This window comes from Lygodium microphyllum, chromosome 4, assembly GCF_053477565.2.
Source record: "Lygodium microphyllum isolate KBCC chromosome 4, Lygodium_microphyllum_v1.1.10, whole genome shotgun sequence".
NCBI lineage: Eukaryota > Viridiplantae > Streptophyta > Polypodiopsida > Schizaeales > Lygodiaceae > Lygodium > Lygodium microphyllum.
In genome coordinates this window covers 171,634,442-171,648,283 of record NC_141138.1, presented here as the reverse complement: position 1 = coordinate 171,648,283, position 13,842 = coordinate 171,634,442, and the positions used below count along the sequence as shown (strand labels likewise).

Below are 13,842 nucleotides of genomic sequence, written 5' to 3'. Positions count from 1 at the left end.
GGATATGGTGCCATTTGAGCCCATGGAAGTGGCTGCAGGGGAGCTCTATTCTGTGTCCTTCAAGGAATCTTAGTTGATTGCATTTTCAGTCCCTTCAATCCTACAGCTGTAGGCTGTGGGCAGCTTCAATTCTCTGTACATATGTTGTCATTGACTTAGTGCAACCTGAATCTTCTCGAATGTACAGCTTATTGCAGCATTCTGTAAATATTCAATATATTTTGGAAGCTAAAACAGAAATAAAAAATAGGTTGTCATGCATGCGTGGAAGCCACAGCCTCTCGCGTGTATGGAAGTTCAGAAAAGATCAGTTAATCTCCCAGCCACTCAAGTAAATAGCTTGTTTTAGCATCATGCAAGTATCTTTAGCTAGATCCATGGACTATCTATTGAGACCGACCTTTAGTAAGGGCATTTACATTGATCGCTGTTCCTTTGACCCTTTGGTCCATGTATATTTGTGCTGATTTCTTGACATCCCATGCCCTAATGTAGGCTATCTCTTGATCCCTTAACCCTATCAATGCTTTAGCATGCTAGGATGCTGACCGCTATCAGCGTTACAATTGAGCTTTCCCATAGACTATGTCTACTCAGGACTATTGTCCTAACATTATCCCCTGCTTTGGCCGAGTTTTAATCCTAAAAAACAAGTGGGAAATTTCTTCTCAAGGACATTAACATTTTCCCAAGAACCTTCTTTAGGTCTATCCTTTGACTTGATGAGAACTTGTTTCCGAACATGATGACGTGTACAATACTTATGAAAATCCAAGATTTGTTTTGGCTCATGAGGCTGCTTAATTTGTATGCAACTTCACCAACATGTTTAAGGATTGTGAATGGGCTACAATACTTTGGAGACAACTTGAGAACCGATCCAGACTTTGTGTCACCCTCATTAAAGGTGACCATATGACAATGTTAATCTTCATACTTCTTATAGTAGTCTTGAGCATGCTCAACATTCAAGCATGCTACTTTTAGCATATTAAAATGATCTTGAAGAAATTCCTTTACAATCCCATCATGATTGATGATCAAGTTGGATTTTCTTATTGGCCAATCCCACCGTGATTGGTGATCAAGGTTGAAATCTGTACGGAAGCATGAACAGACTAAATCTTCTAGTCACATGCTTAGCTTTACAAGATGGAGGCCAATCTCAATGTGACTGGTGATCAAGGTTAAAATCTATATGAGAGGATGAATGGGCTGAACCTTGTAGTCGTATGCTTAGCTTTGTTGTAAAAAAACTCTAAGATGAGTAGATAACTATTGCAAGGATGTGAAATTTTGATGTTTTGCTTAGCATTTGATTAAGTGTCAATCATCAAATGTGCAAATGCGAGGTGCACATGTGATGTGCAAGATAGTGCTTCATGATGACGGGCCAAGAACCTTGAGAAGTTAGGGGTCTCAAAGGCAAAAGTGGCAATAAGTTATCCTTGTCAGGTACTAGGTGGTGCCGAGTGTCAGATTTTAGCCTAGAAGATTGTATTATCATTAATGTCAGTGGTGACATTAGGAACTAGGCATTGATTTATTAATTAATGTTACAACAAGGGCTAATAAATGCTCATGATTGCTTGGATGGCTGGTAAATTATTTTTCTAAGCAAGAACAATCATTTAAATTAATTTTCAGAATTAATATTCTGATAATTGAATTAATTGGGTTGTTGAAAAGTGCTGAAAATTGCAATTAGAAGGGCTGCCACTCGGCAAAACCTTCCCATGCAAGAAGGGAAAGGGCCGCTAGGGGTTGGTTGATCCTTATTCGAGCGTTGTGGAGGTTAGGAGAGGAGGAGAGAGAAATGCTGTTGCAATTTTCTAGCCATTGGAGGTTATCAGAGAGCTGCTGTCAGCTGATTAGAAGTTCATTGGAGGCAGATGAAAGCCCTTGTAGGTTGTCTACAAGCAGGTCACAACAACTTTGGGCCCCATAAGGATAGGAGACTACATGTGGGGCTCTTGTTGATGGTGGGCTGCAGTCAACCAACCATTCATAGTAGGGCAACATTAAATTTCAATGAATTTTAGCAATGAAACTTTGAAATTTCTCTCTCCAACTTCCTCTCTATTCTTTTAGCAAATTCATAGCTTCCTTCAAGACTTCTAAACCAAATTCAGTCCTGGGGGGGAGCAGTTGAAGAATTTCTACTGCTAAACCCTAATTTACAGCAGAAATTAGGGTTTACCAGCCACCTTGGGGAGAGTGCTCAAAATTTAGGGCATGGTACTTGAAGTTGAGTAGCTGAAATTTGGGAATTTCAAAGAATTTCAAGGGGTCGGTCAGCCAACATTAAGCTTGGGGTAGAATTGTCTTCCAAGGAGCAATTGAAGGCCAATCCCCAAGCATACCAAGGGTAAAATTGGTATGAAGGCTTGCTGGTTAGTATGGACAGCAAAATGTATTGAGGATTGAAGGAGATCAGAGCGCACTTCAACCTTTAGCAATACAAGTTACAGAAATACCCCAAGGGGCGCCAATTTTGGGGCCAACTAGCTACAGGGTGTCCATTGTCCAAGATTAAGTGCTAACACTTGTATTTTCAGTTTGCGTGAATTTTATGCTTGCTACAATCAGTGTTAATCAGGTCGTTACCAGCCTTTCCCTGAAAGGAAGGCACTTTCAATAACCTTTCCAAATAGATTGTTTTTTACTTACCTATGCCCATAGTATACCTTCTAAAACTTAGTTTACCCGCTTAGTTTTCCCATCCATTTGAGGTTGATCTTGCGTACATAAATTGAGCATTGTATCTAACCTTGTAAATACGGGCTCTCTTGAAATGGCTATTAAACTTTTGATCACGATTGCTTATAACATAAAGTAACAGCCCTTATAGTTAATAAGAGTTTTCCATAATTAGCCGTGCTAATTTGGAAGGCTTAAGTGTCAACTTTGTTGAAATAAGTATACCAACCTTGGTGGATTTATCCACTACTACCCAAATGCCATCATGACGACGATGTTAGTAGGGTGTTCAACAATAAAATCCATAGAGATGCTTTTTCACTTGGTATTGGGAAGCTCTAAAGGATGCAGAAGCCCACTTGCCTTCAAGTGCTCAGCTTTGTTCACTTGCTACTTTTGTCATTGAATAACATATTGTTCTATATCCTTTTGCATTCCAAAACAATAAAAGTATCTGCGTACATGATGCATAGGTCTTTCTTTTCCCTAGATGACCTATACTAGGACTATCATGACACTCCTAAGGAATTTTGGTCATCATGTATTTGATTCTTGGGTACACATATCCAACCCTCGTGAACCAAGTACCCATCATTGATGGTGAAATGTGTCCATCAATTGAGCTCATCACTTGTAACACAGGAGCCCTATGTGGAATTCACATTTTGTGCATAGATTGGTGAGGGATCTCTTCTTTTAACCATATTCCACATCTTTGCATAAGATTGGTCATGCTCATATTTCTTCAACTAAATCACTCTTCAATACTTGATATGAGAGACGAAATCTCAAGCATTTTACATAAAGCATGAGCTACAACATTGTATCAACCTTTGCGATAGCATAGTATGGAGTCAAATTCTTGAGGATTTTGATCCGTCTAGCCTTTCTTCCCTTCAAATCCCTTTGGGTGAGAAACTCATAGTTACCTGGAACAGGGAACGGGAACGGGGGGAATGCACATGTCTTAAGTGCCCCAAATATGTTGTGCATGCCCCAAATTGCCCCAATGGCTCCCCAATGCTACAAATTGCCCAAATTTCCTTAAACGCCCCAATATTTCCTCAAATTGCTCTCAACGCCCCCAAAAATGCCAGAGATTCCCAAATGCCCTGAATATCCCTCTAATTGCCCCAATACCCCTCAATGCTCCAAACTAACCCAAATGTCCCAAAATTTACTCAATTACCCCCATAGCTCCAAATTGCTATGAATTGCCCTAAATGTCCCAATTATCCCAAATTTTCCTTGAAATTAGACAAAATAAATGGATGATTACCTTGGAATTGAGGATAGGGCTGAAATTTGATTGTGATTTGCAAGAGTTGATAATGCATCAATTTTGAACTTTGCATGGACTCGTGATTGGCTTGTGGCTTGGCTTGACACTTTGAATCTTCAACCCAAGAGAGAGAGAAACACACACACACACACACACACACACACACACACACACATACACACACACAGAGATTAGTGTGTGCATGTTAGGCAATGGAGATGGGTGAACATGTGGTAGGAGTGTGACATAAGCAAGAAGAAAAAACTGGAAAAAACTAGAAAAAACGTCAATTTTTTGTCAATAGGCCTAGAACAGCCGTTCTAAACAGGGAACGGCAAGGGAACGGTAGGGAATGGCAGGGAACGTTCCTTGGTTGTTTCACCTCGGAGGGTTTGGAACACGTTAGGCTATTCCTACAAGCTAGAACGGCCATTTCCTATTTTATGAAGAAACTACTTGATACTCACTTGATCAAATAATACCTTAGAATAGTACTATACAAGTGATTGTATTGCTTTCCAAACAATCTTCATTGTGATCATGCACTAAGTGCAAGTGTTGAATTATGAGCTCAATGGGTGGCTTTTCCTCTCAATTGCTTCAGTCTTAGTGCACTCTAAGACTTAAAATGATTCAAATTTGACTTAGGACTGTTGGCTACTCGGTCAATAGCCTCTTTCTCGTTTGCCTTGTACAATGGCTGGAAATGAGCACTTGCTATACTTAGACTACCCTTTAGTAATTACAGTGATCGCCCCAGTCTCTTTCGTCTTCCGCCATCGCGACACGATGCTGCCCCCCGTCTCGACGGAACTGTCGACTGCACCAGTCCTCCCCGCCTGCACCTGTTCCCACCCTGCTCAATCCTCCTCCCCCCCGTCATGCACCCTATCGACAGCCCTTCCCCCCCTCCTTCCTTGCCATCACTCCTCACCACCTCCAGTTGCTCCTTCCCTCCTGCAGCAACTCCCCCTCCCCCCCGGTAGCACAGCAATGTGATAGGTAGGTTCCTAGTAGGAACATGCAATGGAAACCTTTGGTCAGACATCGGCGCATTTTGCGCAAGTGCCCCCCAGTCAAACACCTTGCGCATCATCCTCTGTGAGGAAGAGCTCTTAGCTGTCCATGCCACAGAGCTAGAGTTGAAAGAAACAGTGATCTTTGGTTAGGTGGTTGGACACTCCCCATCGAGGGCCCAATTGTGGGATTGGCTGTACTCCACGCTGCGCATTGGCACAGCGCAAATCCTGGAGGCAGTCCTCATGGGCCGAGGGATATTCATGGTTCGACTCACCACTGCGGATGCAGCTCGCGAGTTAGTGGAGAGCTCGCCCTATGCCTCCACGAAGGGGGTCATTTACATGGTTCCCTGGTATAGTGGCTTCAGTGTGGAGTCATTTGTGCTCCACAATAGATTTCTCAGACACCTAGTCACCTAACTTTTCCCCGGACCGGCAGTAGAGTACCGCCAGCTGATGGAGGACTTTGGACAGCTCTTCGGCACAATTCTCCCTACCTCGTTCGTGGATGCAATGACAGCTACAGGAGTCCCAAAGGTACGAGTGGCCCGTGAAAGACACAAAGAGTATACCAAAGTTCTTGGAGATTGAGGCAGGAGGTCACTTCTTTAGGCAACAAGCCATTGTAACGGGGCAACCAGGGCAATGCATGCACTGCCACGACTTTGGGCATCAGGCAGTAGATTGTACGCGTTTCGGAGCCAAGGCGGCTCCGCCGACAAGTCCACAGGTGGACGCTGACGGCTTCACACGGGTCTAGAGACGACAGAGAGGGAGACGACAGGGGGGGTCGCAACCAACTCCTTAGACACAGCCTTGACAGGAGGGAGCAAGAGGGCAAGCGACGCCCCCTCGACAGAGCACTCAGTAGCCCCCCCTGCCCGCTCCACTCGGCAAGACCGCAATCCCCCACAGCCATCACTCGCGTCACAGACTACCCAACCTGAGATCCCACACCCCCCCCTCCCCCCCACCTCCCAAGCTCCCTACATTGACCTTGGCCCACAGTCCCCTCCCACACTCACCACGTACCTCTGACCATCCCACTATCCCTCGATTCTCTTTCCCCCCCACCAACAACCCCCCCCCCCCCCCCTTCCCGAGCACCCCCTTGATCCGCACCCATTTCAGGTGATCCCCCCCAGACCCACCCTCCCTCCTCCCACAAGAGGTGATGAGCCACACACGCCTCCATCCTCCTCACACCAGCAGGTTTCCCCCTCCCACACAACCATCAGTTCATCTGTCCCTACCGCCTGTCACACGTTCCCCAAGACAAGCACAGTTGTTGCCACAGGAGTTCTTCCGCAGTGGCCCATGGTCCTACCTGAGGGTTGCAGAGTGCGGAGAGTTTACACTACCTCTAGATGTGGGGATCTTCGTGGTTCGTAAGTCAAGGAGGGGCAAGGCCCATCTACTAGCACCAGCGAATGGACCAAACTATGCTTTTTTCTTTCAGTCCTCTCACTCAGGGGATTGGACGATGCCACAGATAGAGGAGCTGAAGGGTCAGGTGGCGGACCACATCTCCCAGTGGATGGGAGAAGAAGGACTAGCATTGTTTGCACAACAGTGGCCTAGTTGCATGATGGGCATTAAGTGGTGAGCTGGTGCCGAGGTCCCACCCTTGAGCATTATCTTTCGAGCCCCCCCACAGTGGAAAGCTTCGAGGGATGTGATCGAGTGGCCCCTGGCACAAGCGGCCCGTTTCTACCAGTGTACAAAGTCACGACTCTCAACATGGCTGATAGATCCATTGATAGTACCACTTGGAGCATCTATCACTCCTATGGTTCGATTGGGGGCCACCATGGGGAACTGGAGTTTGCCGTCCAGACCCGCGGCAAAGCATACTTGCATGCCCCATAGTTTTTCTTCCTCATCAGCAGCTTGCCCTTGGCGGATGGATCGACATCTTACTTCTACATGAGCACAAGCTAACTCCCACCCAGACCCAATGAGTAGGGAAGGTACCCCAAGGCAGCTCGCACATGGACCAGGGAGTGGAGCAGAAGGGTCCGGATCGCAGAGGAGGTTGCAGAGGTCCTAGCCGAGTCGAGCAGAGGAGGAGAGAGCACTCCGGCGGGACCTTGCAGCTATGCAAAGATTATTATAGAAGGCACGAGGGGATCCCACCCTCCACATACAGCAGGTGCGCGCACGAGCAATCATTGCTGGCCTAGAGGAGAGGCGCTTGGAGTTCTCTTTCCACACCCCAGCAACTTTCTGGGCATGGAAGGGAGACATGATGTGCATGGAGTTTTTCCAGGTGCACCAGCCTCACACTTCAAGATAGCAGATACGTAGCCTTTGAGATCAGTATGGGAGGACTCATTCTAGCCCAGGCGAGGTGATGGAGATTGCCACCGACTACTACAGTCGCCTCTTGCAGCAAGAGACAGCCTTAGCTAGAGGACAGCAATGTAGACAGCAGGTCTGGGATCACATCCTGTCCCTCATCTCAAAGGAGATGAGACGCTCCCTCCTAGCTCCCTTCACAGAGAAGGAATTAGAGGCTTTCCATACATAGGATGGGCAGAAATGCCCGGGAGAGGATGGTTTCTCTAAGGTCTTCTTCACTACCTACTGGGAAGTAGTGAAGGACCCCCTAGTGATGGCCTTCCAGGAGATTTTCACTTCAGGACAAATGGTAGGGAGTCTCTCGGCAGGCCTTATTAGTCTTCTCCCCAAAGGGGGAGACCGGTTGGAGCTTTCCGAATGGAGACCGATCACCTTATTGTCAGTGGCCTATAAGGCACTGGCAAAGATTGTTGGTAGGCGACTACGCCCCATGCTTCCAGACATCATTCAGACACACAGACAGGCTTTGTCTAGGATAGGAGCATCTTGGACAATGTATTCACCTTCTTTGAGGCGACAGAGTGGGCTCAGCACAGTGGGCAGAGACTGGCACTACTCTTGGATTTCAAGAAAGCTTATGACAGGGTGGACTAGGATTTCCTAGAGGGCACCATGGTGAGGCTGGGCTTTCCCCAGGCTTGGATTTGCGGGGTCTCCGCACTTTACAGATTGGCCACCAGCAGAGTTCTCATAGGTGGTAGGCGTGGGGAGGAGTTTCGGCTGGAGAGATCGGTTCGGTAGGGCTGCCCCCTGGCCCCGTACCTATTCTTACTCTTTGCAGAGGCGATGTCCCACTTCCTCAGGTCACGTGTGAGCAGACTATGCGGCCTCCGACTTCCAGTGAGAGAGGAGACTGAGTTGTTAGATTCAGATTATGTAGATGATATAGCACTCTACATTGAGGACGATGAGCTGATGCCGGAGAGAGTGAGGCTGGCTCTTGAGGTGTTCTGTTTTGCAGCGGGAGTGAAAATCGACTGGCGAAAGTCAGTTGGTTTCCTCACAGACCCGGACTCTAGCATGGAGTGGGGCGTCCACCTGGGATTTAGATGGGTGTTTGCAGAGGGCAGACCGTCCGGTACCTAGGGTTCCAAGTGGGACTCAACATCACTCCTGCCCAGCAGTTTCTTCCAGTCCTAGATTCTATTTGGAGGAAGCTGACCTATTGGAGCACGACTCACCTCTCACTAGCCGGCCGAGCCTTGGTGGTTAACCAGGTCCTCCTAGTGACGGCGTGCTACATCGCCTCATGTTGGTGCTTCTCCTCATCCTGTGTAGTGCAGCCAATCATATGTTTTTTGGTTGTTGTTGTTGTTGTTGTTGTTGTTGTGTGCAGGAGGCAGTGTGCTAGAGAAGCTAATGTGGATCCTTTGCAGCCAATCGAAGCAAAGAACCTGCTAGACAACAACAAGAAGAAAGCTTCAATCTCACTGCAAGGGCTAGGAAAATCATTTAAATCCAGTGGTAGAAGAGATGTGTTTGCAAAGTGCCAAAAGTTTAGTTAGGTAGTGCCAAGAAGTTTATGTGCCTAAACTAACATTAGCCATCACACACCTTAGGCTGATAGATGGATATGCAGCCCCAAGTTTTAACTGACTTAAAGGCTTTGACTGAGATGCCTGAACTCAAATTCTAGTAGTAGAACAGCAGTCGGGTGACATAGAACACAAGATTGTCTTCACAAGCTGCCTCCTCAACTGGCTTAGTAACTACAAAACTCCTACTTGTAAACCTAGATTGCAAAAAAAGAGGCAAGTGCGGGAAAATTGAGAGTCCTTTTCATCCAAAGTAAGAATAACCTGATCTACCCTTCCAAGGAGGAGAGAAGACTGCATGCAGGGGGAGGGTAGACAGGCTGAGGTGAGGGGGATTAGCACACTTCTTCTTAACAGATTGGGCAACTATTACGTGTCATTGTTTTGCTGCATTACATTATTCTGTCCTTATGCAAGTTGCTCGTGGCTTCAATTATTAAATCTCACTGTATGACGTGATTTTGAATTTGCAGGGGAATCCTGTCATTCACATTCCTTTGTGCATCAGTTTATCTGGCTCTAGTCATTTTAGCTTAGAAAAGGTAAGGTTTATAGTGGAAATTTTTTTATGCTAATGAAGATGAACATCCTTGTTTTGTTAAGGTTATATCCTTAATTTACTGTAATGAAAAGTCTTTGTAGCATTTTCATGCTCAAATGTGATGCTGTGAAAAATATGTTTAATACAAGTGGTTCATGGTGGATGACTATCCCAAATATAGAACAATGAGCTCAAGTGATACCTGATTCAGACAGTCTGCCTTAGTTTGTTCCTTCTTATCTGGAATCATGTAGCATCATAAAGGCAATTGTCAAGTGTTCTATGGTGGATTCATATTTGAAATCTCCAAATCCATGGCCACTATTATCTTATGAGTTCAGTGGTCTATATTCTATGTGTTTCTCAATGGCTCTCATGCTTTCTCATTCAGTTTAATGATTTATTTGGGTTTATTCTTCTGCTAGAGTGCTCATGATAACCTTCCTGTAGGGTTTCAAAGCTGTAAAAAGGTCTTAACATTATTTTCTATCTCTGCCATTTGCAAGCTAGTCTATGGTGTGTTAAAAACAAGGAGTCGACTGGAATAAAGAGGTGTATGGAAGGTCTCTGTGTGGAAACAAGGATGACTTTTGAAATAGTGTCTGAGCCAGAAAATTGGAGTCTTTCAGCAAGTACTTTGGCTTTAAGTGCTGTCCCTTAATGACCTGCTGATTGTCGCCTGTAACTTACAGCAGCAATAACAGTGGAATTTTGCTAGATTTTTGTTTTTCCAAAATAGTAAAGCTAACCGAGTAGTACAGTTGTGTGTGGCATTGCAATTCGCATGCTAGGTTGAGACTACTTCATGTGGAGGGTTTATAACTAAGACCTTTACGAGTTGAGATCTCATACTGTACATTAGAAACCCACCAGAGCCACCCAAAAAGTAGCCCACAACTGTGCTGGAGCATACTGGTCTTAGCTACATAGTCCAGATGAAAGGAGGAGTAAGGAGCTTGTTGCGTCCTTGGATATTTTGGATGGGTCTTAAAGCATTGGCTATCGACCACTGATCATTTGGTTAGTATGGTTCAATAGGTGTGAGTTCATCCCAAAAGTTAGGATGTGCTAAAGGGCCTTGCAATATCAACACACTCAGATTCTTTGGGATTAGGGCATTGTGGTCCTGTGGCAAGTCCGTTAGAAGAGAAGGTGTTAAGGCTAGGAGCTTCTCGGCAACCTGCAATCTTTGTCTGCGAAGAGTAGCATGATATACACCATATTTCCTAGCCAGTGTTTGCACATTAGAGACCAACAGATCAAGGGAGGCAGCCCCTTTAGACAGGAGATCCAATATGAATTGATGCAATAGTTGTTGCATATAGCCATCAAATATCACATGCCTGAGGAAAGAAGAATTAAAATGCAATGGCAGCTTGTTCAAAAACATCTAAGAAGATAACAGGGTGCTTAAGCATCTCAAACACCGAAGGAAAGTGATCGGGAAGCACATAGCATTGCGAAACGTGAATTTCCAAAACTTCTAGCAGAAAAGAAACCTCATGCATGACATACATGCGTTCCAAACGGCTCTAGGTTTCGAAATGCTGCACTGAATGAAAGGTATAACCATGGTCTAGTGATGGCAACCAAGACCATAGATCTTGTTTCAACACCAATGATGCAAAAGCCCTCCAATCCTGACATTCATGCCCATCCATCAAAGCAAGTTTGGAAGTAGACTATGATGGATCCACACACGTATTGAAATCCCCCATGATACAACCAGGTCTTCCAATAGAAAAGCATGAGTGCAACCTCTGCCATAATTTGTGATGGCTATAGACTTTGTTAGGGGCATATACTCCAACCAGCCACAACACTTCTCCATCGGAGGTAATCTCAACAACAAGGAATCTACCGACACACCTCTCTTAATCAACGCAGGTTCAAACTTCTCATGAACAATTAGCAACACACCAGACTGAGTTCCAGCAAGAAGACCAATGTAAAAAAGCTTGAACCCATGATAGTGCAAGATTCTTCCTGCTTCTTTGTGACTACTCGAATGCAAGATTCGCCACATAGCATGTCGTTTACTACATGAGCAAATGTTGTGCACATTCCATATGGCCATCTTCATGAAGAACCACATTTGAGGCTGAAGCTGCCTTCCTTTGGCCTTAGTTGCCAAGGTAGCAAGAACATTCTTGTCGAAAAAGTAAGCCAGAGCAACAATAGTATTATTTCCAATACTATGCACGTTAGAAGTCGAGGGCTGATCTGTATCAACAAGGCTATGATGTGGATATCAGTGGTCCCAATGAGTAATTACTTTATCATGTTTATTGGAAGCAAGGCGTTTAGGAGGATTACGTGATGACTTTTGTTGGGACCTCAAACTATAATGCATTTTAGAACTGGATGGTGCCATACTAGTAACCTGAGGGGAATGTCTATCCTTGTGACACATATAAGTATGCCAAGAATTCTGTCCATCAGCCAAGGATCCACTCTGCAAGACATCAGCAGTCTGTTTACCCTTCCTGGAATGCACCTCTTGCCAACCATGAGCATCATAAACAGAGACCGAATGGGCTATTTCCCTTTATCCATAGCACCCATCACTAGCTGGGTATCCATGTGTATATCCAAATCAGGGCCATCTTGTTGCATAGCAGATGCATCATTCACATGACAGGCCGCCTCTCACTTTTTCGAACACATTGCCATAAAATGGCCTAGCTGGCCACGAGGGTATCCAAAAGCATGCACTTTCTATTTCTATTTGCAGCACAAGGGCTAGGAGGAAAACCAATACCTTACCAATCCTAGCGATGACATTTGTCAAAAGAGGCCAATACACAGCTGGACAGTCCTCGACCTCCAGCCAAAACCGGTCATTCTTGCCGGAGCAGTTTTGTAAAGTCAGCCTTTGGCCTCTATGGAACAACATGCACCAATTTGTGCTCGTAAAACAGCAACATCTTGCCCAAAAGTACATCCCACGACAAGGGGATTTGAGCATAACCTCATAAAATCCCCTGGGTCCTACAAAATCTCCTCAACACAATATTCTTGCAAAATAGCCAACAGGCATGGCCTTATAAAAGAGGTCATTGGAATTCTAGAATCTAGCAGTAAAGAACATGATGACCCTTTTTTCATGAAAAGAGGAAAGGGAACACATCACCTTTTCTGTATCCACACTAGTGTCCAAAACATCATTTTCATCAAAATCTGAGAGATTGTTCTGATTATGCTGAAGGTACTCCTCAAGCAGCATATTCACAAAATCCAAGAGATGCTCCTAATCCAATTCTTGGGAATTATCAAATTGACTGGTCGATTGAGCATAAGACAATGTCTGAGACTGTCCAGCAAATGAAGCATTTGCTCCACACGTAGGAGCAACTTCTGCATGTTTGGGGCGCTTGATGACTGGCTCAATATCAAAGATGTAGCCAGCACCTACTCATGCAAGTTTCTGTCTCAGTATATTGTTCTAATCTGCAAGGATTCAGCCTGGTCTATAGAATTTTAGTGGAGTCACAACTGACTGCGGTCACGGTTCCTGCAGTGAACAGATCTGCAGTGTCTGGAGACAGCAGTCTGCAGTCTCACAGGAGCCACAGATCCAGCACAGGTCTATGCTATATACCACCATGTTTTGCCCTTCCCAACTCCAACTTGTGACAACTGCTGTCCCTGAACCCAACAGCCTGTAGCTGTGTGCTCAATTTGCAGTACCCTGCATGCAACTCAGGTGGTGATCCCACTGGATGATTGACAATCTGCAGATCCGATCGCAGTGCGCATGGTCCTCTTGAAATCTGCAGCCAACCAGGCTGCAATTACACATTCCTGGATTTGCATAGGTCAGCTTTCTTACTAGGTGCAGTCACTCAACATCTCTTTTTTTCCCCCCCATAATGGGTAATTTATATTATATCAAGTCACAAAAGGCATACAAAAATCAGATTACATGAAAGATACAAAAAGTCGTGGCAAAGAAGCAGAAGATATTGCCATATGCCAAGGAGCCAAATCCTACCTAGGGAGAAGGTCAACATGCTACACAAGATCTAACTGCCAGTGTAGGTGACCCTTGCAACTCACACACACACACACACACACACTCTCTCTCTCTCTCTCTTTCTGATTACAAGAGGCACGAAGGCCCTAGGCCACTCTCTCTCTATCTCTTTCTGATTACAAGAGGCACGAAGGCCCTAGGCCAACATGTGGGAAATTCCCGTAGTAATGCACTAAAAAGTTACACCAATCATGGCAGCGACCCAGAGGCAATTGCCATATGCCAAGGAAGCAAATCCTCCCGAGGGAGCAAGTCTGAGTGTCGGATGAGATCTAGCTGCCAATGCAAGAGGCCTTTAAGCTTGGCAATATGGCGCGGTACATTAGAGGCCGAATCAAAGAGAAAAGCATTGCGTGTGGTCCAAATGT

At 45.3% G+C, this 13,842-nt stretch overlaps 1 protein-coding gene across 9 annotated transcripts in view; it reads left to right on the top strand.

Annotated features, from left to right (window-relative positions):
- LOC148037906 (peptidase M50B-like protein) overlaps window positions 1–13,842 on the top strand; it is a 139,665-nt gene that overhangs the window by 98,909 nt on the left and 26,914 nt on the right. For 8 of the 9 annotated variants that reach the window (XM_087676896.1, XM_087676891.1, XM_087676892.1 and 5 more), the window contains one exon: window positions 9,371–9,439. In XM_087676896.1, coding sequence (XP_087533022.1) covers window positions 9,371–9,434 — 64 coding nt within the window. In that variant the 3' untranslated portion in view covers window positions 9,435–9,439. Of the gene's footprint in view, window positions 1–9,370; window positions 9,442–13,842 lie in introns of all 9 variants that reach the window. The other variant, XM_087676895.1, reaches the window with a different exon arrangement.